This window comes from Cardiocondyla obscurior, linkage group LG13 (genome assembly GCF_019399895.1).
Source record: "Cardiocondyla obscurior isolate alpha-2009 linkage group LG13, Cobs3.1, whole genome shotgun sequence".
Classification (NCBI taxonomy): domain Eukaryota; kingdom Metazoa; phylum Arthropoda; class Insecta; order Hymenoptera; family Formicidae; genus Cardiocondyla; species Cardiocondyla obscurior.
The window spans coordinates 3,888,282-3,914,602 of NC_091876.1; the positions used below are offsets into that span (position 1 = coordinate 3,888,282).

The following is a 26,321-nucleotide window of genomic DNA, read 5'->3' on the forward strand; positions in this document are numbered from 1 at the left end:
ACGTTTCCCTTGATCTTTCCGCGCTTGAAGACTTCTCGCGTCTCACAAAATGCGCCACGCAAAAACAGCGAAATCTAACGATAATTCTGAATGTAACGAAAAATAAAGAGGGGAAAAGTTAAAGGAGTGCTCCAGTTTCCCTTTTGTTTAAAAAGTTGTAGATGCGCGGCCAGTCTTCTCTCGTTTCCAGTCCCACGCGCGCGAATACGATATCCCGATTTCGCGCGGAGGTACTTATTGACGTGCCTTCGTATTTTTTTTTTTTTTCCTCGATAGTTAGCCACCGGTTTCAAGCTGTATTCAGCGAGAGACGGATCGAACGCAATTCTAAAAGGTGAGGGAAGAAGAGGGTGATCGAACCTACAACTGGGTCGCGACTAGCTTGATCAACGCCGACAGTCAACCTCGATGTGTCATAATTTTCCCTCGTATTTCTCTCGTATTTCCCTCGTTTCTCTGATTCATTGGTTGCAGCCTCTTCGCGAACGTTTCGTTAATCGATAAACTCACTTCCGATCGCAACGTTTTTCTCGCGATATCGCACGAAAACCTGCCGGTCAGCGCGGCGCGGCGCGACTCCGAATAATTTGTGCACCGTGCGTTCTATTTGTTCTCATGAGCATTGTCCCGGCGAAGTCTTTGATATTTTTGCAGCCCGGCAACAACTTCGTAAAATAGCTTTTCATAGTGGTCGCGCGACTATTATGGTCGATGACAGTGGAACGAGCTCACAATGCATATCAGCTCTATTCAGTTTTATCACACAAAGTGGTATATAAATAAAGTGAATAATAAAATACACAAAGCGGTTAGCCGGAATGAACGAAAATAATTGTTTTCCGTTATAGAAAATTCTCCTGGACATTTAATTTTGTGAAATAAAAATGTAGTAAAGTAAAACGATATCTATGTACATACTATAACGTACGTGTATATCGTTATTGTCCGCGGATATAGCTCTGCTTTTTTTACTACGTTACTAGAAGAAACAGTGAGCACGCTACACGTACACTATTTTTTAAAAGACAATAGTTACGAACTACGAAAAAAATATGTGACTTACCAATCTGCATGAGCTTCAGCGGAGTTGTGGAACTCTGCCGGTGACTGTAACATAAAATTGAACAATATTAATGTAGACGTGCTGAAAATAGTTTATATTAAAACATAAAAAAAATTAATAAAATGACTAATTGTAAAAAAGAATTAACTCTCACCTAAAAGTTGCTCCGCCGATGTATGATGCCCCCCGGGCCTGCTCCTCCACTCAGATGGGACGTGTCGAGCCATCCTTCCGCGCACAAGTCACTCGCGAACACCCCGACCGTGATTTTAGAATCGCGAAACATATTACACTCTCGTTTAAAATAAAGCCGTGCCAAAAAATTACTGTACGAAACTTCCGAAACGACCGACACGGCACGAACACGCGGTCGCTGCATAGTCCGTACTTTAACGAAAAGAGACGTAACCACACGTGCTCTCCTCACACGGAGAACGGAGAGGAGAAGATCTCGTATCGCGAGGTTTTTGTTGAACGGAAATACGTATTAATTTCGGCACGAACACGCGGTCGGCGTAGTGCGTACGTACGTGTGCTTCGCCCGACCGCTGGAGAAGGACAAAGCGAGAGTGGGGGTAGTGGGGGAATATACCTAGCGCGCGGCACGTACGCTCGCGCTCGCTCTCACCCCCTCCATCTCCCCGTCCCTTCTTCCCCCCGCGGCTATCTATTCGTTACTCTCGTTTGATTTAATTGTAATATTTAATTAATATGTCTAGACAAAGACGGTACTCACATCCACGTCGTCTTCGATATCGATGCGAAGACCGTCTTTGCTTGGACATATTAATTAAATACTAAAATTAAATCAAACCTCAAAATCGCCGATTTGATAGCCGACGTTGACTCTCGCTTGGCGTAAAACAAGCCAAGCGAGAGAGAACTAATCAGCATCGGTTTTAAGCGGTATTTTCTTAAGATAGAATACTTTTTTTTATATCCCTATAGTAATATAATCACTTGACGATAAGACTTGTATAGATTCATACGGGCATAAAAATAAATATGTATACGTGGAAGTGAGTAATCACTTTAAATAGACCGATCAGCCAGCCAGCCGTTGTCTTTGTACATTAAAAAAGTATACGAGTACGCGAACGCTTCAGCGTTTAAAGTTAAGCGCAAAGAAGCGGTGACCATAATATGCTAAGGCTATAAATTTCATTTCTCTTTAATAAAGAGTCGGACTGCTTTTGCGGGCACGTTCGCCTGAAAGACACCGCGGACGAACGGCGCGAGTGCGGCGCGTTAATTATTTTCCGCGTCTAATTAAAGGTGTCTACGAGACGTGCGGCGAGCACCGGATGTACGGCTCGCGCGGCCCCGTATGCTAATGAATCTTCCGAGGCCAGAGGAGCTCGGCTCTAACGATCTAAGCGCAGACAGCGCGGCGCTGGCCGGCGGATGATTATCTCCGGCGAGCCGCAAGAAACTCTTGACGGGGAGAGCGCAAAAACGCGCGATATCCGCGAAACGCGACAAATCGCATGCACGGGTCTGCACCTAAATCACTCGGCGCGCTCTCCTTCTCTCCTTTTCTTTCTTGATACGCGGAAACGAGCCTACGCGGACGTAGAAACCGTTCCCGCTAAACGCGTCCGTAATTACAATTGACCGACATCCGCCATCGGCACATCAAAGCGCCGCGCTTCCGCGTGCCGTTCATAGAATAACGACGGAGCGACATTTACATTTGCCGTTGTTATCGCCGTGAAATTAATCACCGTCGAAAGCCGCCGAGGCATACCGCGCATTGCGACGCCAATCACGCGACATACTTTTACTTTGTTCCTTTCTTAAGATTTTTTTATTATTTTTTTTTTTTTAATCAGAAATTCCGGCGAGATTTATCCGAGCGAAATCCGCCTTCGCAGGTCGCGAAATCCCCGGCGCGAGTATTATATTGCGGCCAAACGTATCGCGATGCAAACGTTACGTGCGGTACGATCGCACGTAGCAATTATTCTCCACTCTATAATAATTACGAGAGCTTGATTTGCATATGGTTCGGAATAGATTTGCATACAACGTTGCAGCTCTAAGTGTCCCGAGCGACACAAAATTCTGCGAAATCGCGCTCGTTACGCATTTAAATTATTTTCACGGAATGGATTATCGCCGGCGGAACTGAAAGTACTCCGGGCATCGATTACGAGCGCTACTCGCTCAAGGTATAATGTCCTGACGTCACCTACGACGGCCGGCAGGAAGTAGAGCTTCGACCGATTGGACGTAATTTAATAAGAGCCACCGGCGAGCGAATTGCAAGCTGCCAGCCACCCGTTCATTTCGATGCGCGGTGATAAATAAATCAAACGTCCCGCGCCCCTCCTCCCCGTCCGGTAATCTCCTATCGTGTCGATAGTTGCGCAACCAACGGTACAAATATCTCGCGAGACGCTTTTCCTTTCGAGATTAGAAAAGTATCCCCGCTCCGATCGTAATGAGAAACGTATTAACAGGTAATAAGCACTCGCGATCGCGGTTACGTCACCGATGATTACCGCCTCGACTTGAGAGAGATACCGCTGATTCCAGTCGCATTGAAAAAAGGAAAAAAAAAAGAAAAAAGCGAGAAGGATCGCGACGGGAAATTCCCGGCAGAGATGGCGATCTCCGAGATATTTCCACATTTTTTCCGCGCAGGCAGACGCGGTGACCAGCGCGAGTACTACTTGCGGAGCTGGAGGCCGAACTCGATAGCGTCGCGATGATGTCCGTCGCCGCGTCAGCGGATCGCATCTCGGCCTCGTCTCGCCGTTGCATATGCGGATCGAGGGAAATGTATTAGGTGCATGCACCGTGCCTAAACTCTCGAAAGTTTCGCGCTCGCTCGTTCGCGTATGTAATTTCGCGACCGGTTGCCAATCGAGCGCTTTCGTAAGAAACACCTGCGAGTCATTATCCCTTGCCTACCTTGGCTTTCCCCCGGCGATTCGATTTGCACGCGGGCAGAAAGAAAAGCTGGCCCGCTCGCCGCTCTAAGTAATAACAAACTGTGCCAGAAGCTCGAGAAATCGCAGCATGTCGATGGAATTTTGTCAAACTCGCGTCGAATCTCTCAGGATTTTTCCTGAATTTTTCCCCGATTTTTCTCCCTATTTTTCTTTTTTTTCTGAACGCGATGCAGTTCGCTGCGGCGTCGTAATTTGCACACACGCGGCGTTACGTGCGAGTAAAAATCGGTAAGATTTACGGCGGCCGGTTGCAGGAGCGCATGAAGTAATTATGGAGATGCAACAGATTCCGTCGCGAATAAATTTGCATACCGTGCGATCCGTGCAATTTGATGACGCCGTCGGCGCGGATCCCATTGGCCGAGCGGGGGAGCTTGATGCCGAGCAACACGTTCTAAACGGGTCTCAAAGTGACGCGGTGCCGCAAACCGAGGGCCTCGCTTCGGGCGTCGACTTTAATCGGCGCGGCGGCGTGTTCGTTGTTTGCCGTTTTCCCCGGTAAACTTGGCTTGGTAAAGACTGGAAATAGCGACGGAAATGGGACTCCTTGTAGCTTTACGCCAGATATTTTAACGCCTCGACATATCGCCGACAAAGTACACCCCGCAAATAGACCGTCTCGTGTTTGTCCGCGGAGTCGCGCCGGCAAAATGTCTTTCGCGGCAGACGAAACTCAAGCTGCTGCGCGGAATTTCGAGTGGAAATTAAACGCTAACGTCCACTTTCGCTAAGGTGAATTAACTTTGATCTCGTTTGACCGGTATTTCGATAAAGAGTAAGCTATGTTCAAGATTTAATTTAATTTTTATCGGTAAGAGTAAATTAAATGATTAAAATGCAGGTCTGTGGGACGAAGTTGGAGGCGCGGATAACATCAAAGCTCTCGCGACTTCGACGGCCCTCGCGAGAGCAGAGACCTATTCTTCGGGCCCACCTTTCACCGGTCGTTTCGCTTTGTGTTTCAGTGGTTTATTGCGACTACACCGCCTCGGGAAGGTCGCTGCAGTTCTTCGAGGATTACATTGCGAAGGAGGTGCTGCCATGTTTGGGCGACACTCGGGCGTCCACGTCCATCTGCAGTCTGCAGTCATCTCTTTTCAGGTGAGCAAGAACGCGCGGGCCTCGTCCTTCGGAAGAATAAAACGCTGCCTCACGCGGAGACCCGCTTTCGTTGAAATCGCGCGCGTGAATTGCCCGAGGAGAGATCAAGAGACACTCGTCTCATTGCAGTTCATTCGTAACGAAACAAATTTCGCTCAACTTTTTACCTCGTTTCATTTTTATGCGACTGCACTTGCGCCGCGAATGTAAATGTTGATTCGTTCCATTTGGCTTTCAATTCGTCCAGGCGCCACTTTACATTATTTATCGTAATTATTTCATTAACGTAATCTAATTTCCCTCTCTTGCCAGCCGATTGCTCGTGAAAGGACTCCATTCTGGAGAATAAAACGTCCCTCGTTCACTCTCATCCGCTCACTCGCTCGCTCGCTTATTCGAGTCATAAATTAATCTTATTCATATTTCATTCTGATGCAACTGGGACACCGCGCCGGCATTATCGGACGAATTCTCGCGCTCCGCCGCTCGCATTTATTTTTCTATGCAAATGACGTTAGGCGCGGTGCTCTCGCGTCTCGGAGACGAGGCGGCTTTTGCAATTAAATCGAGCTGTCGCGCGCCGCAATTTCTAATCCAACGGCGATAAGCGATTCGCACAAGTCGCGCGGTGACTCTGCGTCTGTCGTTTTGCTCGTCGAGAGATATTCGCGTCCGGAAACTTTCTCGGGGCCGCGACATAAATTAAATTCGCGACGAGAAGAGCCGCGCGATGTCGACGTGTCCGCGCGTTATCGTTATCGCGACTACCACGGCGAGGGAGACGCGGAGGGTTGGATCGCTTGAGATTACCGCCGACCGGGTGGCCTACGATTGCGCGAAATGGCTTCGTCTCGATTCTCCCATTTACTGGCGCTGATGTCCCAGATCAATACCCACCCCTCCTCCAAAGGCCGCCCCCGCGACGCTTACCCCGCGAGAAAACCGCGATAACGACGATACGCGCGACGGGTCCCGTCGCGGAGGCTGACGTGCTCAGCGACGCGTGTGCACAATGCACAATAAATTCCCGCGACCCGCAATTTCCATCTCCCACCGATACCGCTTTATCTTAAATGAAAATAGCGTCGTTTAAGCCGGCCGCGTATCGCCCCCGCGGTGATTTGTTAAACGTATGCAACAGTGCACTTTGAAAGATTGGATTTTATTTATAGCATTATATTTTTTTTTTTAATGAATGTTAAATAAAGAAGAAATTAATGCGATCGAGTGGCGCGTCTCAATGTCGCTTTGAGCTAAATTACGATTAGACGATACTTACTGCGAAATCGATGGAGACTGTGCAAACCGTGAGGTGTGCGTTGCTTTCCTCGACCTTACGTCTCCCGTCGTCCGTCACGTCGCACCTCGCTGAATCCATATTGACTTAACGTCAATCACTCGATCTTGCACATGCTGGAGTTCCTCGTGAACATCGGCGATGCTGCTTTCTGTCGTGAATCAGCGGGGTCGCGTTGCATTCAGCGCCGAGGTGCAGCGTTATCAATGTTGGTTCTTTCAAGGGCGATCTTTCGAGGAAGATCGGACCTTTATCGACGCCACGAAGGCCGGCTCCGTGCATCGCGCTGTTTATGTTGCAGACATGAGGCCAGAGACATCGTCAGACACGCGGTCGGGGCTAGCGACCAAGATGCAGTCCTGTTCACCGGCCAAGGCACCGCCGCCGCCCTTCGCACACTTTTACGGCATCTCGACCTCTCGAAATCCACCGTGGTCTTCGTGGGCCCGTTTGAGCACCACGCCAACCTGAGGCCTTGGCGCGAACTCGATGTCAAGGTAAGCGGACGGATAAATTTGCGTAGAAAAGCCGGGCGGCTGATTCGAGCGCCAGATAAGTGGGGGCGGGCAGTAAAACGCGCGACGACCGAGCGGATCGTTAAAGCGGAGCCGCGATGGCCGTGGGTGATGCGTAGGAGATGTTCGAGATCCGAACGGCACGCGTTAAATGCATGCAGCTTAGCCCGCCCCGAATTTTGGCGTCGTGCCGAATGACGGCCGTTCCACCTTCTTATCGTGACCCTGTGCCGCCCCTTTATTCTTTCACCTAATGATGATTGTCCGAAGGTCAATTTGATCGCCATGCTACCCCGTAAAATATAAATGATATTTCCGTCTTTAAATAACTCTTGCGTATCTTCAAATATAACGCGAGGCCCGACGTTCGGCTTCGAGAAATCTGTTTCTATTAAATTACGTAGGCCTTGGAACGTTTCGTATAAATATTTCCAAGGCGCGGGACGATTTTTCAAAAGCGACCCTCGGTCCAGAATACACCGGAATTGACGTTTGACCGCTCTTGCAGCCGTAATTGCGGGTCCGCCCCGTTACGTCTTATTGTCGATCGGCGGTGTCTTTGATGATGCAATTAAATCTTGCAGATAGTGCGAGTTTCCGAGACCCGGGAGGGCTTCTTGGACCTGAACGATCTCGAGCGGGGACTCGCGAGAATGCGGAGCGAAGGCGTTGCGCAAATGATTGGATGTTTCAGCGCAGCTAGTTGCATAACCGGAGTTTTGGCAGATGACGTCGCGACGACCCTCCTGCTGCATCAATACGGCGCACTTAGCGTGTGGGATTACACCACCGCAGGTAATGACCGATTAAAGCGAAAAGTCGTTAGCTAGTCCGGCCAGCTGTCGCGACTTTCAAGCGAAAAAAAGAAATCTCTACTTGAAATAGCAAAAATTACTTACTTAGCACGCTATTAAATTAGTCTCAATGCGCTTTTCTCGTCGTAGTGATTCCATCGCAAAGAGGTTTTCAATCGTCGGCTTCACCGCTTGAATTGTTACGCGACATGCCACGCGTGACGTTAAAACAGTGTAAATGTCTTTGCCATAACTAAAGTGTTATTATTGATGACATAATAATCTTCTTTACGTAAGCGCTCGCGCGTTACGTAACGAAATGATGATAGGTGCTTCGCATCGAGTGCACGAGGTACGACGGGCCGATCAGTGACCGCTATTCCATTTCTTTCAGCGCCGTACGTTCAAATCGATATGAATCCACATCTTCCTGGAGTCGAGGAGACCGCGGTACGGAAAGACGCGATCATCTTCGCGGGTCACAAGTTCATTGGCGGCGTGCAATCGCCTGGTATTCTGGTGACCAAGCGGTGGCTCCTGCGGGAGGATATTGAAGCGGAGGACATGAGGGATTCCCATCGCTATCACCGCGATCCCGAACTGCGGGACGAAAGCGGCACCGCCGGCGTAGTCGAGAGTATCCGGTGCGGCCTAGCGGTCCAACTAAAGGAAAACGTCACGCCGAGGGCCATCGTCGCACGGCAAGACAAGATCTCTCGGTGAGTAACTTTCGAGCGGATGATTTTTATTGCGCTCCGGTTATTACAATCAAAGGAGCGCGTGACGATTGGGTAAGACGTCTTTCCCTGCATCTTTTTCCACCGTTCAGGAAACAAGTGTGATCGAGTAATTTCTTCCTGCGAATGTCTTCCTGTTTACGACCGCCGACTTGTAGAAAGTGGCGGAGTCGTGTTCTCTTTTTCGTTCGCGGGTCATGATTTTCATTCGAACAGCTCTCCGCGTAAATTTATTTGCCAGCTGCAAGGGACTGCAGTTAAGAGACACGTAAATCTATCCAGTTGACTTCGCATAGCCGTGTGACGTGATAGTTCAGCGTACAATACTAATGGTTATCGCTTTCTCTTCAGGCAAGTCTTAGCCCACGTGCGCACCATTCCGGAATTGATTCTACTCGGCAGCTCGTCGCAGAACGTGAAGCGACTGCCTATTTTCTCGTTTATGGTGCGCCATCCTCGTGGCACGTTCCTCCATCATAACTTCGTTTGTGCGGTCCTGAATGATGTCTTTGGTATCCAGGCACGAGGAGGATGCGCGTGCACGGGTCGTTACGCTCATCATTTGATGGGAATCGACCGAGAACTCGCCAAGGAATACGAAAATGTTCTCTTGGAAGGGTACGTAATTTTTTTTTTTTTATCGTTTATTTTTATTGCTTCGTTTATCGCAATATCGTTGCTAGCAAAAGATTACGTGGATTATACGAAATAAAAAATAGTTTAAACTCGATGCGATATAATTTCACGTAATAAATCACGTTAAATCTTTTATTTGACTGTATTAATTTTATTTTAGACAACGAAATGGCGTCGAGGAGACCACCACAGAGGTCTTAAGACCGGGCTTTGCCAGGCTGTCCTTTCCTTATTTTATGACCGAGGCGGAAGTGGCCTTTGTATTGGAAGCTCTCAAGATGGTAGCCACTGAAGGCTGGAAACTGTTACCGCAGTACGTGCTGAATCCCGATACTGGTGAATGGAGACACCATACCAACAGTGTCTTCAAGGAGCGCAAATGGCTAGGCTCTATTAGATACACAGATGGAAGGATGAACGCCACGGAGAGGCGAGCTTCCGGTACCGGTGTCTTCCCACAGACTTACGGCGACTCTTTACAGACCGCCCGGAACATCTTTAATCGCGCCCGTAAAATGGCGCAGCGATATCCGTTGCAAATTGACAAGAGCTTTAATTTTATGTGCGAGCGCATGGAAGAGCTGCGCTGGTTTATGCTTCCGTGTGAGGCGCAAGATCTTCTTCTGGGTAATTCACAGAACGTGAAACAGGACGTGCCGTTTAACCCACTGTTGGCGTGGAACAAATACAATCACACGAGCAGCGTTACCACCTGTCACGAGAGTTTGGCCAACTGTCTGACACCGACGAATGGCATGAGACGTTTGAACAGCGACATTCCGCGCACGGGCAACGCGCCCATCTCAATGTCATCGCCGAGGCATCGTAGTCTACCAGCACTGAGCTCAATTCGGCGAACACTGATGGCGACCACGGAAGAACTAAATCAATCGATGTCGTCGAACAACAGCGAAGAAGAGAGCCCAGATCAAAACGAGCATAATCAGTACGGTGGACATCGATCTCCCGCCACGTGTCCAAACTCACCGATGCCTGTCAGATTCGCAGTGGGTGAGGCCGTGACCTCGGGGCTGGGATCGATATCCCGCACGACCGCCCGACCGACAAAAGAGCAAAGAGAATTGATGGAAGCGAATGCCGGACGCGCGAGATGCAATTCTCTAGGTAGTACCACCGACGGATGCAATGTGCAAGGAAATCGCACTGGTACTCCAACGGCATCCTCGCCTATTCCGCCGCTTCCTTTAAGCCCGCAAACTTTAACCAGTTTGGGGTTGAGTACATCGAATGGTTCGTCAAGAAACAGACGTCTTCATTGCAGTTGTAGCAGTCAGACAGAATTAAATTCTTTGGAGCTGGATTCGTCCGCCAGCCCGAGTCATTCGATCTCGTTCTTGAACTATAATCACAATCCGGCATCGCCACCATCTTCGTATTCGTCGACCAGTGATTATGCCGAGAGACTGGTAGGTGGTGGCAGATCATCGCCTATCTCGACAAATATGGGTCAAGATGATTTGAGTGCGTACGTGAAAGAGATGACCAAGGAATTAGCGACGGAAATCAAATCTGAAATTCGCGAAGTGATTTCCAAAGTAGACGATGCACTGTCGGAGACGAACACATCCGAGAACACGCCGCAGCATCACTCGCGGGCACAGAGTATAGCTAATCAAACGTATATGGAAGACAAGCAGTCGAGGCACGATTCATTTACGGCCAGCGACATCGCTGAGTACTTAATGGAATTTTCGAAGGAGATGGCGAGCGAAGTAAAATCTGAAATAAGGTAATTTACTATTATTTTAATGGTATAAATTCAAAAATTAAAATAATAATATAAACATTTTAATTAAATAATCTTTTTTTTTTATATAAATTTATGTGAATTTTTTTAAACAGATGTATGGTGAACGCCGTGGATGGACTTCACAGGTATTCACCGGATGCCTCTACCTCGGATGTTTCTTCAAGTGGATGCGGTTCCCCTGATCGTGGAAGAATCGTACTTCCTTCATCGGCATCTCCACGACTCTCAAACTCTAGAAAAGGCGGGTCGATTGAGATTAACAAGATCGGCGAGTTGTCACAGCAAGAAAGTAAAATGTCGAGCGAATGCTCTTCAGACGAGACGGTGATTTACGTAATGAAACCGTCCGAGAACGAACCGATCGTTCGCACTCGTTCGAAAACCGAAGGCGAAGAAGTGGAGAACGACGTGGATGATTATGTGGACGATGATTCGCAAGAGGGACGAGGTGGCCTTGACATCAACGATGCTCGAAAGGTCTTGCCGAAGATTTACTCGGCCGTAAATTCGGTCAGCTCTCAGGACAGCGGCATAAATATGTCTTTTCAAGAGAGTGACAAGTCGATAGACTCGCTGGATCTGAAACGAAGCAGCAGCGCAGAGTCTAATTCCGCTCACAGTCACGGATGGAAACCTAGAACGACGTCGATGATGAGTCTATCGACTAAGTGCAGCGGCAAACAGCAGGCGCGTCAAAACGACAATCTTTCGGAAGACGATGACTGCGCCGGCGATCTGCGAGAAGAGGAGGACGACGGTCAAGAGAATAATTTCGACAGTGAGTCTCGACTCGAGATGCCGCGAACTCAATGGCACTGTCCGCCGAAGAACATTTGGAAACCTTCGGTGGAAGCTATGCAAGAATTTGATATGATTCGAGACAACGACAAGATTCTGGTCTGCCTGTCGGCGATCGGCAGGGACTCACTTTCTCTTCTACATACTCTACATCAATACAGATTTTACGTCAGATCGAAGGGAATTGACTTCGAAATCGGGGCGACCACTATCGATACGGGTGGCTCCGATCCCATGGAACTAATGAGTTATCTAAAGGCTCTGGAAATTCCTTACTTTTACGAGGAACAAGCGACAGATTTAATTAGCCCCAACGTCGAGAATCTTCTTGACGCCAGTATTGCTAGCGGGACTTGCAGCTTCTGCGACAAATCCGTTAGGACGCAATTGTATTCTTTGGCGAAACGGAATGGATATAACGTGCTGGCGCTTGGTCAGCATTTAGATGATCTCACAGAGAGCTTCCTTATCTCGGTACTTCATGGTGGCATGCTGAAAACTATGAAAGCACATTATTATATACGTCGGGAAAATCTCAGGGTCATCAGGCCGTTTATCTACGTGCGAGAAAGAGCATTGAGGCAATTTGCTGAGAGTAAGAAGCTTCCAATTTCGCGGAACTTAACAGCTCTTTCCGAGGTAAAATTTGCATACATTTAAAAAAATTTATGTCAAAATTATCTAAATTAATTTTAAAACTATTTGGAAAATATATTTTTATGAATTTTCTCCGATTTTATATTACAGAAGCAGAACAAAAGAAAGGAGTTGATGCTCCAACAAGAACGCGCGTATCCGCGACTACACTGGTCCGTGCGCACGGCTCTGCGACCCTTAATAACTGCACACGGACAAATTACTGCTTTCGATTTAGCTTGTGGAGGCAACGGCGGTACCAGCCCAAGCAGCAGTGCCAGTAACAGTATAAGCAGCACTTGCAGTAACAACAGCGGCGGTAGCAACGCCAGCAATCAACAGAAACGACATCGGAGGACCAAGATAAATTCTTCGGCGAATACTTCTTCGTCTCAGCAAACTGACGAAAACGACGAGACCGACGAAGAGCCCGTGCTCTGAGGGGGGCCCATCGCGAGATGGGATCCCGATCGTCCGGCGGTCCCATCCTCGCGTCTCCGTCGTCGGCGTCCGGCGTCAACGTTCGCTCTTAGACGACGACGACTGCGCTTCGCGGCCGCGGGCGCTGCCGCCAAGGCAAACGATCCGAAATGTACCGAGAACGGCAACTGAATAACGACAATGAGGAGCATTTAAACGCAGAAGACTTCGCGAAAAAGACGCTTAGAGACTCGCTCGTATCTATGAACATTATTCGCGAGTGCATGTACGTTTCGTCGCGAAATCTTAGCGAATTGTTTATCGCGATGAAGAATTGCTCGATGAAAACGCGACTATTGTCGCGCATTGTGGTGTTATCGAATTCAAGAACAGTTGCTTTTCCGTAGCTCGATGTTTTTGAGGAAGAAACGTGACGGCGGAATGTTACTTAAACGCGGAGACATGTTTGTAAACGTAGTTCTTTGAGCTTACGACGGAGCTGTTTGATCGCATGTAATTAAGCGCATTGGCAGCTGACCGCGCGATTGGCCGCAACGGCAATTGATCGACGAGCTGATCGGGACAAAATGACTGACGGCGCATAGCGCCGTTACATTGTCACGTCGATGGCGAACTATATCCGCCGCCGATGCGCGTATACGATTAAGGGACGCGATACGCTTGAGAGACGCGATAAGTGGTAGCTGCTTAAACACTGACACAGATACTGCGTGTCACGTATCTTAGAGAAGAAGCCATGCAGCGAGGGGAACGCGAGACAGTCTCTCACGAGCAAGCCAAAAAATCTCTCGTCAAAGAAGTTTTCGCGAGAAAGAGAATCGAATTACGAATATCTTTTTTTATAAATGTATTTTTTATTTGATATACTGCCTTTGGCATCTAACTATTTTGCGATCGAGTTGCGGTCAAATTTTGAGGCAGGCTCTATCGATCAAATCCTTTTCTAGGCGTTTTCGACTTTCCCGACGATACGACTCGATGACAGACGCATTTCTTTGCGGTCAAATAAATGCGTCTCTTAGACGGTCCGTTAGGAACGTCGCCTCAGGCGGATCGAAATAACGGCGCGACTGTCGGCCGATCAGCGTTCGAATTAAAAACCTGATCGAACGTTTCGTTTCGAGAGGACCATATCGAGAGATAAAGGCTGCAACGAATTCTCACCTGCATGTCTTCTACTTCGAGAGAAAGAGAAGCACCCACGCACGCATGCACGCGACGCGTAAAGGATGAACGCTTCTCGCGAATAAAGCGTATCAAGACGGATTGTGTCCAAATGTTTCCGGGTGACTCATGCAAATTCACTGATTAAGACACGTTGGAAAAATAATGTACCGTCTTGATTCCCGCGTTGATGGTATAAGTGCGAGAGAGGCTTGTAATAAAATATTAATTTAAGAAATTCGTCGGAAGAAACTTATCTTACGTTTCTGCCCGACGAATATTTGAATAGCGATCTCTGATATTTCAGGCTGGAAAACGAAGGCTCTCCGCTCGTGACTGGCATCGCCGAAAGTACGATGACATAATAATCTTGCTCTCCTTTTCACCGTAACTTTATTTACGCGGCTCGATCTGCGCTGTGATCGATAAGTTTAGTTTTGATGCAAGTAAAATTAACAGGGCCGATGATGAACGAGTTGCAAATGAGATCGCGATATCTCATCGTAGATTTATTTAAGCGTGTAATAATGATGAATCGCGGCGAGATCGAGGAAAAAAAAAACTAAATTAAATTATAAATTAAAATTAATCCAGTATAGAATTAAAATTTTCGTTATAAGAGATAAAATTATATTTTGATGTATACGTTTATTTTTAATGCTTTTTTTTTTAATGATAATGAAGACTCGATCGCGGCGGTAATCCGGTAACCAACGAATCTTAGATTCGTGGTCCTTTTCCATGTGATAATTACGCTTATCAAAGATGAGCGGTGAAATAAATCAAATTAATCCGGATTACCTCGTCATGTAATAAAATACGTAATACTGTACAGGGAGCGTTTTCTTGTGAAAGAGTTATGTCTTAGGGTATTTATTAGATTTATAAAAAATAGTGAGGAGCAGAATAAGTAACGTTACGGCGGAGAAAGGAGAGCAGCATCCAGCAATTGGACCACAAACGCCAGTTGACGAGAGCCGGATAGTGTACGCGGGCTTAAAAAGAAAAAGACAGTCTAAAGCCGATATCAAAATTTGGGTGAGAAAGCGCCCAATAAAATATATAAGCCGATAAGCGCCGATCGCTATGTCGATTATCATACCTGTAGCAACAGCGGTTTTATGTTGTTCACTTCTTCTCTCGTGTTTGGCTGTTGTACGCTCGCTAATCGTTAGTACTATAAGTAATATTTAAGACTTGTACGTAGATCGCATGTGAAATAACGTATGCAACGTAGACGATGATCGTATAAAATATTATGCTGTGTACGCACCGTTTGCGTCGTACTGATTTTTTTAAAGTGTTCGTTCGATTGTTCGTCGTCAATACATGAGAATGTGAAAGGCGGAATTAACAACTAAAATGCGATAAGCGAGATGGAAGTTTCGATCTACACGAATATTCACGAATAGATATTCTCATATTTTCCGAGAGTTACGAGAGGGACATTGTTACTGTAAAGATATGTAAGTTTATTTATCGCTAATAAAAATGAACGTTGATGAAAACAGTGGAGGGAAATATTGATTGGGAAGGGATTCCTTTATTTTCTGCGATTAGTAATTAATCACAGTTACATTCTCAATAAATTAAAGACGATACAAGTTAAACGAGTCGAGAAATCGGCAACAGGTAAAATAAAAATGGATATAATGCTGATGGTGATCTTATTAATAGACGCGTCTGAGGAAAGCATCGAGGAGGGCACGTACAACCGAGGCTGCGTATTTTTTAGCGATTTATTAAATCCTTTAAAATATTTGAAACAGCGTGCGGCTTTGTTATTGGCGTAACAGTGATATAGTCGTTTAAGGTACGTAATACGAGGAGGGCAAAGCGAGCGAAGATCGATGTAAAATCCGCCCGCCGGTCGCCGGATAGCTTCGGGCGAGAGAATCGTGGCAGATCCATCGATTCGGCACGGTAAATTGCGGATCGTCGGGATTGAGCGAGCGACTTGCGATCCGCCGGTTCTTATATCTTTCTTTGCTGCTCTCGTTCGCTCGGCGATGCATGCACCGGCGCGATCCGCGAAGAAGTCGCGGTGCATCCGTTCCTCTTAAGATTAGTTTATTTTAAATAGAGTGTAACGTTACCTAGTATTAGACGAGAGTAAAATCGAGGAGAAAAGTCCACACACGAGACGGAATCCATTACGGTCTAATCGATCTTACATCGTAGAGCCGCCCAAGTGCGGCGTCGAGAGATTCGGAAAGAGAGTAATCGGTATATGTTATAGAAGCCGCGTCGCCTCCTGATATCGTAAGCGTTAGGATCGAGCGTATATGCGAAATGAATTAGTCATTTTCCCAATCAGTTTAGCGTGCTCGCATCCCGCGAGGAGTATCGCGTAACAGCGTGCCCATCGAAGAGACACGAGCCTCACTCTCCGAACGATTTTCGTTTTCCGAGATGAAAGTCACGCAGCCGGCCGCTGATTTATTTCCCATTTTAGCGAAGGGTCCGTAACCCTTTTATCCAGCCCGGAAATCTCGCGACAGTTATAGTCCTCTAATTGCCAAGGGTGTCAATAGAAATATCGTCCTTTTTCTTTCCGCATACATCCAATTTTCCATTAAAATTTTTATTTTATTTTAGAGAATTTTCTTTTCCGCAAGAAACTTTCGGTACCGACACCGATGATCTGAAGTCATTGAGCTAGAGGATATAATATCGCGTGCAATTTTTAAAATTTTACGGTTCGTAACATTCGCGTGTTTTACAGTTCGTCAGCGGACGACTGGTGACTGTTAATTAAATCAAGTCTCTCACGAGCCATCGAGTCATGAACTCAAAAATCTCCCTTGATGAACCGGGGAGAAGAGAGGTTTAATTCGCGTATAACGTGTATTTAATATACATCGAAAATGCAAATTTGTGCTGTATTCGCGATGATTCGCAGGTAACGATAGCTCGGTGCAGATTTTTTATATATATATTTTTTTTAAGGGTTTTTCTTTTTTTTTAATACTTGTTTTAAATCTATATTCACAATGCGCTTGCAGCGAGAAACCTTCGCGTTTCAGCGTTGAAATTTTATTCGAAATTTGAGAGTAAGGGAATCAAACGTGAAATGTAAACGGGTCCAGGCCGAAGTCGTGTCTCGCCCCGTTTGTCAATCGCACGCGCGTTCGTATTGCGAGAGAAGGTATATTTCGCGGAAGCGAGATTGCACATCGCTTTTGCTCGTATCGGTATGGCTTATCTAACAGAGAGGTAAGAATAAACGTGATCTTAAAAGAGCGGAGATTGCAGGTCCTCGTCGTCGTCTTCCTCGTCCTCATCGATTCCCGGCTCACCGAGAGCATGAACGAATTCTGAAATCACGTTAAAGAGAAGATTGAATAAACATTAAACCGATGTAACAGGACTTTGCACATAACGTGACTCTTATTCTTCCATTTTGCTCTTTTTTTTTTTTTTTCTTCCAGACATGACTCCATCGATCATTTGAAGGATGGAATCGCGTGCGGAAATGGAAATTGTAATTCCTTTTTTCAGCTGCTTCTTATCTCAGCGTTTTCGAGCTGTGGCAAGATATACAAGACGAAACCTTACCATAGAAATCAATTCGGCCGTCCCCGTCCACGTCCACTTCCTTAATCATATCCTCAACTGAAAGCAAGAAAGAAAAGAACGGTTTACGGCGAGGATCGTTCCCTTTTTAGATTTATCTATCGATGACTCGTCGGGATGTGAAAGGGGCATTATTAAGAGACACTTATCTCTGGTTGGATTTTCTCGAGCTTCGTTTTATTTGTTATTACGTCATAATTGAATGTTTAGAAAAAAAAAAAAAAAAGAAAAAAGAGAATGCAATATTTTACGGAATTAAAAAAACGTGGTAAATCCAATGGAAATTTGACCGGGTATTCCTATCACGGCTTCCGGCGTAAAAAATGCGCCATATCCTTCTGCAGTAATTCAGTTAATATATCTTTGGTGCGTTGAATGGCGAGATTAATTCGCATCACGAGTGCCAGGAGCGATGCCGTGAAAGATATTGCCGATATACCCGCATTATTTCCACGTAGAATTTATTGCTACGAAAAGGAATGAAGACGGCATAACGATCCGTTACGGTACGTGGCATTCGAAGACTTTTCCGCGAATGCCCGCTTGAAATTTTCGAAATTAAAACTTCTGGTAATAGAGGAATGTATTTTCTCATTACGCGTACCCCGGGATCCCTTTCTTACGCGGAATAATTATTCTACAAGCGGTCGGCTGCTGAGTAACGCGATAACGTTTAGAATTCTCGTTTTCTTCGAGTACGAACTAGGTCTTTACGCAAACTATCCTTGAACAGCTTTGATATTCTCATTGACTGATATTTCGCGCTTCAGCGGATTCATGTATGGAAACAGATTTTTATACTTCCGATTTTGTGACAGACAAATTTAGAAAAGTAATTTCGTCTCCGCGAAGAATTCAACCGTGATATATTTTGACAAATGTATTATTTCTTTGATAAATGTGCATATTACGTATGACGTAGAGCAATAGTTGCGGTGCAGTCTATAAACTGTAATTCCGCCAATTGTGGGACAATTGTCTGCCGAACATTGCGCGATTTAGTTTAAACTGATTGCGGCCAATCAAGGAACTTGCGTCCAATGTCCGTTCATGCGAGATTATCAAATCGATTGATATAAGTGCGCTTTCCCGATATACATGCGTCACGTTTCGTTCCCGGTGCTGAAATTACTTCTTCCCTCGCATCAAGCAGCGAATTAACGTCCGCGCAAGAACTCGCGTTTCAACTTCCCGTCAACAGTTTTTCAGCGCGATAACGATCAAATCATACCTGAATTAATAGCTGCGTTGATCACATCTTCCATGTCTCTCCACTTCGCTTTTTATTGAAGCGCAATTAACGGCACAATTATATCACGTAAAAACAAGCCGTGCTTCTTCACGGTGAACTAATTGTTTCTCTAAATACTTTTTTTATACGCGCTTTTGTGCACATTTCGCTATAAAAAAAAAAAAAAATACAAATATTCCGCGATAATTAAGACCGCTCGGAAGTGGAAAGTTAATAATAGGAGCATCGCGATCGCAGCTGTGACAGTGGCGATTGTATTATAGTTTTTATTTTCCTTTGTAAAAATATGGCCAAACAAGTCTCCACAAAGCGCTTACTGCAGAACGGGTGATTCATTTCCGTCGGTTTTTATTTTATTTGCAAAACACTAGACTGGCACAGATACGAATGGCAGGTCGAAATTTTTACGGCAACAGATATGGAATGATACGATTAAAGAAGAGCGGATTTAAATTTGCAATAAGCACGTGTCAACATGTGGAATTAGAAGATTTAAGTCCCCGTGGAACAACGAAGGGCGAGCGCGCAAATAAAATTGCGAAAGTAGAAATTACGACAGCCGAGATAAAGTGTCATATTTTCTCTTTTTTTAAAAAATAACGCGACGCATGTATATATATATATTGAACGTTCTTGGAAGACTCCTTAGTGTTCTTTATACTTGTACACAGTATACAAATTTCTACCGATATACATCACATTATTTTTAACAAAGGAGAAGATCTTTTATCATTTCCGTACGAAATATATTTCAAAAAAGCAGCGTTATTTTCTCCAAATCGAGCAAGACTGAAGTTATTCTCGCCGAGAATCAATCAGCCTCAGGTATGGCAATTTGGCCGGAAGCAGCCTACTTCAGCTTTTGTGGGCGAAGTTTCTCTTATCACTAGTGTTTCTAAGGAAGGGAGGAAGATAAAGGGAACATATTGTGTTCGCGTAATCGCGTTACGTTCATCGCACTGCCATCAAAATGTATAAATATATTACTTACTCTCCTCTTCGGAAAGATCCTCCCCTAGACACTGCAGCACCGCTCTGAGGTCCGACGCGGTGATGTAACCACGATTATGTTTGTCAAACACCTGCGTGCAAACAAGAAAAACCCACTTAATTAAATCTACGACGTGAATTTTTGCAATTTGTGAAAGACATATGTTTTTCTTACTTCATGCAAAGTTGCTGGAAAAAAAAATAGTAAAACTTCGGTCGCGCTGCTAGTGAATTCTATCGAATTCTTCAAAGTTTTATTATCCGAATAATCGCCGATGGAGCGCGACGAGAGAAGCCGACATTTTTATTTTTATTTTTCCACGTCGAGTTTGTTATTTCATCTCTCGCTCCATGGCGATCGCGCGGCCCCCGGAGGGCGAAAGTATAGCAAATATTATTTTTCTTTTCCACCGGGAAAGTTATCTCTCCTCGGGGCTCGACTTCCTACATTTCTGAAGGCCATTTCGCCTTTGTTTCCGCTCATTAGTAAGTAGGAACGTTTTGACGGACAACGTCGACTTTCCTCGCGATCTGTGAGAGAAACTGAGACGCGACGCGAGCGTAGCAGCTGACGAGGGATCATTCTCTCTCCAACCCTATTATTTATTGCACACAGCGGTCAATTCTACTACAGCACAATTTGTACGAAATCGAAGCAAACAGACGCGAATCAAATCGACCAGATCCTTCCCGAAATAGAATTGGAATTGATGCTGCACAAGGGAATTGCTTCCTGAGAAACGTTTGCGTCCGATACCGAAATACAATCATTTATGTGTTGCTACAACCTACGGTATCTCGTTTCGACGACGTTTTATTGAGGCGACGAGCGAGGCGCCGTTGAACTTGAAGAAAAAGATCCCCTGCGAGAATCTCTGCCTGCGTTTCTGTTTCCACGATCATAGAGTGCTTTCGAAAGAAGCCGTTTGGCATTTAACGTGGAGGACAATGCAGAAGCCGTCGCAAACAGTTCCGTTAAACGTGCTGCTGCATGAGCATCGCCAATTTGCCGCGATTCGGTTCAGTTACGTTAACGAGTAATTAGTGCGATTACATTGCAGCTTTGATAGTGTTGCCAAATTCTGTTTGCAATCTCTTCCGTGCGATAACTGTCGAGTGGTGCGCCTTTTGTCAGTCCGCGAATTTGAATTCTGCACGAAAGAGGCTTACTATAAGCGTTGAACTGCATTTTCGCAATTCGAGAAGATTGATTCCGATGCTCACGCACCGCGCAAGTTACTCGCTCGTATAGGATCTGATTTTTTTTCTTGTATTTCGATATATTCAAATTTATATAGAAACAGAAATACCAACGCGAGAGGAAAGAAAAAAAAAATAAAGGCTGGAAATATAAAAATTTGAAACAAAAGCTTTCATGCAAGAGTTTGGTTGTTGAAAAAAATGGTTTTAAAAATTAAAAACATTTATGCCTCCTTTTTTTATATTTCCATAGCACAGTATGGAAAGACTATATTACATATCATTAAAGTATGAATAAAATATAAATGAAAAGTCGAAGCTTCACGCATAAATAATTAAAAAAGTAGGTATTTATGTATTTCAATTATTAAAAATTCTTTCAAATGAAATACATTATTAATTAAATATTTAAATGCATCTCATAATAAAGCAAATTTTTACATTAAAATCTTAATATTGAATAAGTTGGACATAAATGTTTCATACTTTAATTGCGTCAAGAATGAATTCGACATGTAATAAAGAACGTTCTACATGTCAACTGAAATGAAAGCAAAATATTACTTATGCTTCTATCTTCAAACTTGATTCTCTCGGAGAGTTTTGTCAAATGTTGTTGTATAATTTCAAGTTATTTACGCAAACGTGCAAATATACAACATAAAAAAAAATATAAAAGTATACGAGATACGGGGTCTTAAACAAGTGCGTGTAAAAGTTTTAGATATACTAAATAAATTTCTACCTTTTTACCGCTCGTTTATCAAACGTGGGTTTCGTAATACGCAATTTTATTATCGCAGAAGTCGATGAAACGACCGATAAATCACTTGACGTGTTATCTGTTTGTGCGGACTGTTTGATATCTTAATATTTGTACTTGTATATTGCGATAAAACGAGCCAAGTTCCAAGGTACACTTTCGCCGCGCAAAAACATGGCAGATAGGCAGATATTTGTCACTTTTCCTCGGTGGAAATCACCGGAGTGACTCCGTTTTCGACGAAAGTCAGAAGGGAGAACGCGGCGAGGTAATGGGAAATAGAAGCTCGGGGGAGAAAAAAGAAGCGCCGTGGCGGAGTCGCCCTAAGTGACGTCTCGTCACTCGTTCTCGGTCGTCGTCACCCTAATGCGGCTGAGGGAAATTACAATCGGACGATCGTTACAGTAATTAGCAAATTATTTCGCTCAACAGCCATCCGATCGTTCCGATCGATCGATATTGCGACCTGTTTGCGCCGTATGAGACCTCTCCGCAGAAATGGCCGCACGTCAATGCAATCATGGCGAATAATTAATTACAATTACAATTACCTGACGATTTAATTAAAGTTATAATTATCGGCTCTCCATTCAAGATATATGTCGCTGACTATTGTGAATATAACCCCGGCTTGCTATTGAAAATACTTCGCAATTGACAACGCAAATCGATGCTCGCCCGCGGCTAAGAAAATAACCGGTGCCGTAATTGTGCTTATCAAATAATGTGTATCTCGGCCGCGTGTATTTGTCCGGGACGCTTGCGCGAATTTATGAAACGCCGGTCTCGATATTGGGGGCTGTAATGCGTTGCGTTCACGTGGTCCACCCTGAGCGCGCACGCCGGAGGATTACGCGAAGATAAATCACCCCCCTTTTCGCCCCTCGCTCGCTCGTAACACTGGCCGATAAGGGGCCAGGAAGAACGCTACGCGATTAACCATTCATTAGCATGCTAATGCAAAGTAAGGAATCTCTTGCGTTTTTCTCCCCCATCCCGCGGGTCTAGTTCAACATGAAACTGCCCGCGCAGCGATTCTCGCGAAGTGCGTTTTGCTTTTCGATATTTTTTTTTTCTCGGCGTCCTTCTTTTACGCTTCCCTTCCAAAAGTTTTGCCAGCGTCAAGTTTTGAGGCTCTCGCTGAAAAACGTCGGCATTACGCTCTCGCTATGATTCACGATATTTTAAAGCTTGAATTATGGTTTCAGAAACGTCGAACGGCGTAAGCTGCTCACGTTCGCGTCACGATTGTGTGGAAATCCGAAAAAGATGTATGTGTACGTGTATTCCCTTAACGTTACGTACGTATAGAGGGAAAGGAGGTAGGGAGGAGAAACATTTTTCGTCGACGCTGCCCACAGTGACGATGGTCGAACCTATGGAAACTGTGAATCTTCAACGACCCTCTTTGCACCTTCCAGCTCGATATTGCTTGCAACGGATACACTCGATTGCCATTATTTGTTTTTGCAACGCTTTCGCATTTGTGTACGGCTCATTCCGCTCGCTTTTCTCGCTTCTTTTATCTTGCCCGGGCCACTATTCCCTGTTAGTACGTTGTTTGCCCCTTTTGTTACCTAAGGGGGATTGTTGTTGCGGATTTTTAGCCGCTACGTGCCGCGCATACGTTCTTCCCGCTTTTATCTTGCAACGGATCCCTTTGTTACGCGAATTGTTTAAACTTCTCTTTCTGTTTAAAATTTCGATGGTTCCTCCGATTCGGCGAAATCGGTCGAGCCAACGAATACGGATTGCTTTTAATTCCGAATAAAAGGGGGGGGGGGCACCTACGAGCGCAACGGCCCACGCCACTCGGATGCTGCACCGTCCCGGCGTGAGATAAATCTCACCGAGATCGTAAGCAGCGGCTGTTTGGATATTAGATTTTACGAGAGTTCGATTATTTGCAATGTAATCGCGCGCGCAAGCTTTTCTTTTCTCTCCTCGCGCCATAAATCTTGTTATCTATCCGCGATACCCTTCGGTAGGTTGCGGCTGAGTCGCCCATCCTTCCGTTTTACAACCCCCGCCGAGTCGCTCTTCCATTTCGGTCGCTTGTTTTCCATCCTTTACATGGTTTCCGCCCTTCTTCGCCCTCCGCTCTCCGTCACACACCTTTTATTCTAGACACACACAAGGGTACGACCTCCGACGGCGTCACGGTGGCGGTCGGGTTGTGAAGATTAAAATATCGACTTGACTACAATACGTCACATTTGGCCTTAATGCTCCGATCGTTAAACACTTTAGCGAGCTGTGCAGCACGGAGATTGAAGAGAGGAACTTTTCGTTCCGTTGTCGCGCACCGCAAATTCTATACAAACGCGGAATACGAGACGATTTGCCAACGGTCGCAGTTTCGAGGAATTTGGAAATTGAGATTTGGCGTTTTCGAGCATCCTGTACGTTGAAAACAAATCGCTTAATAAATTTGTAATAAAACTTTGTCAACGAAATTAGTTACACAAATGAAACGACAAAAGATGAGGAGTTCTCTAAGGGGATTTTGTTACGGCAGAAAGTGCGCGAGATATCTGCTACGCCGGATAGTGTATTCTTGTACAAATAAAACTATGAGGAAAATTAGAGGAGAAAGACAATTCTCTAGTCTTTGCGAAATAGCAAAATATTGAGATAATTCCGTTATCAAACTGTCGCTTGAACGAAATCTAAACTCGCAGGCGTTCCACTGTAGGCACAATAAGGCGGACACGTGCGGCTAAGAAAAACCTGGAAAGCCGCGATTGACCGATTTGCATAATTCGCGAAGATAAGAGAAAACGACATGGTCGCAGCCGCGCAACAAGCGATGTTTGAAGGTGCGTGGAAGGATACCGGGATAACAGCCAGAAGGCAACCTCGTACAATAAGAAATCCCTGCGGGAGACAAATTTAATAATAAAAAAGATATTCCGCGCTGTAGCTTTTAAAAATGACAGACGGCGGAAGCGGACGAAACTAATAAAGGACAATTAGACCGTCTAAAAACAAATCTGATGGCACCGACTTGCGTGGACCGAGATGGCGCAACAAAAACAATAAATCATCCCCCGCCTTAGGGGGCTCATTTATATTTATGCCCACAGTTTTATTTTAATAAAAAGAATTGCGTCCTCGGAAAAAGCCCTCCTGGTCAATCCTTTCAAATATAATTGTCATATTAAAAAGACTTCGCCTTGAGAACGACACTGAAAAAGAAACGCGTTTCAGATCTACATTATCACGAATATTACAATTTATAAAATTCTTATTAGGGGAAAATAAATGTTAATTAAAATTAAACGCTCGAGTTTCTTATCGATCGCACGGAGCGTGTCACTTTGTGGAATCAATCTGAAAAATAATATTGGCTTTCGCGACATTTCGTCGACTGTTCGGCGAAACATTTATCCGATCGTGTATCGCTTCCGACCGCGCCGGAGCTGCAAAATCCTTCAATTCCCGCGCAAACACCTCGCTATCTTGTCGGGAAGAAAATGCAGTGGCAGCCACCGCGTCCTCGAGAGAACGTCGAAAAATAACACCGCCGCGGCCAGAACCGGCTCGGGTAACCAGACAAGTGACAGAGAAGTGGCTCAGACAGACGGCAGTAGACAATCCAAAAGAATGGCTGAGCAAAGGGAGATGCTTCGGCAGAAATCCTCCGCGAAGCCGGCGTCATTAGGATGTATTGTGGTGTAACAGTTTGACATACTTCCTTCCAGCACGCAGCGGCTACCCCGGGCTCGCTCAGGTGGATTTCTTCTCCATCTCTGTCGGTTCTTCTCGGACGTACTTGCCATCTTCAGCCGCCGGCTTCGCGCACAATTGTAAATGCATTGCTTCCACAGATCGGCTCCAACTAACGCCATCCCGGCGCGAACGCGTCTCGCTTTAATTCTTTTTTATACGAAGAGGAGATAAGAAGAAATGTTAATGTCTTTAATGTAATAAACATTCAACGTAAGAAAATCTTTTCGCGCTGCCTGCGAGCTCGTGAAAAGAATTTATTGCGTTGTAAAAACCGATCGCTCGGTAATTCGATTGCAATTTCAAGCGGATGCGTATTCGATATTGAATAGAAAATTAAAAGAGCCTCGCGTGCATAAATACCTACGTGATTCGTTTGCAGAGGCTAATTGAATAACAAATTATGTACATTGGATTTTGTTGCGATAGCTATTTAAACATTAAAAAGGCGCATGTGATAAACATGAACGTGAATTTTAGTTTCGCAGTTAACGCCCGGAAGATGTGCCGTGGTGAAACGAAACGTTCATTACGTTCGATTTGCATTCGGCTCGACTCATGAATCGTACATCAAAGAAAGTTTTAAATAAATTCGATTCCGCGTTTGCTGTTGTTCGCACGGGATCGATGTATATCTACCTTTAGTAGTCAGTACAGGACTCGAGAGCAAGTAGAGGCGTGAAAATAAAAGCAGCCCAGACAACCGTAACGAGAGAAACTGGTATTAACTACAGGAGCGTTTCAATTCTTTTTTTTTTTCAGATTGTTTCACGTTTAAATGGTACAAATAAGAGCTCGCAGATAGTGCGAAAAGAAAATCGTGTTCCCACCATTATTATTTAATAAACACTTTTTTTAATGATTTTTAATTCTCGAAATATTTTCTTTTAAAATAAAAAAA

General features: G+C 45.2%; 2 protein-coding genes across 2 annotated transcripts in view; one reads left to right on the plus strand and one right to left on the minus strand.

Annotated features, from left to right (window-relative positions):
• LOC139107782 (uncharacterized) overlaps positions 1 to 15,420 on the plus strand; it is a 43,936-nt gene extending 28,516 nt beyond the window's left edge. Inside the window, exons 2-9 of the mRNA XM_070665615.1 lie at positions 4,986 to 5,121; positions 6,720 to 6,915; positions 7,518 to 7,728; positions 8,122 to 8,446; positions 8,816 to 9,082; positions 9,261 to 10,850; positions 10,964 to 12,308; positions 12,417 to 15,420. Of these exons, the coding sequence (XP_070521716.1) occupies positions 4,986 to 5,121; positions 6,720 to 6,915; positions 7,518 to 7,728; positions 8,122 to 8,446; positions 8,816 to 9,082; positions 9,261 to 10,850; positions 10,964 to 12,308; positions 12,417 to 12,746 (4,400 nt within the window). The 3' untranslated portion in view covers positions 12,747 to 15,420. The remainder of the gene's footprint in view (positions 1 to 4,985; positions 5,122 to 6,719; positions 6,916 to 7,517; positions 7,729 to 8,121; positions 8,447 to 8,815; positions 9,083 to 9,260; positions 10,851 to 10,963; positions 12,309 to 12,416) is intronic.
• The window catches only part of LOC139107796 (uncharacterized), a 51,709-nt gene continuing 40,801 nt past the window's right edge, over positions 15,414 to 26,321 (minus strand). Inside the window, exons 5-7 of the mRNA XM_070665647.1 lie at positions 19,730 to 19,820; positions 17,469 to 17,525; positions 15,414 to 17,227 (exon numbers count right to left, since the gene is read on the minus strand). Coding sequence (XP_070521748.1) covers positions 17,145 to 17,227; positions 17,469 to 17,525; positions 19,730 to 19,820 — 231 coding nt within the window. The 3' untranslated portion in view covers positions 15,414 to 17,144. The remainder of the gene's footprint in view (positions 17,228 to 17,468; positions 17,526 to 19,729; positions 19,821 to 26,321) is intronic.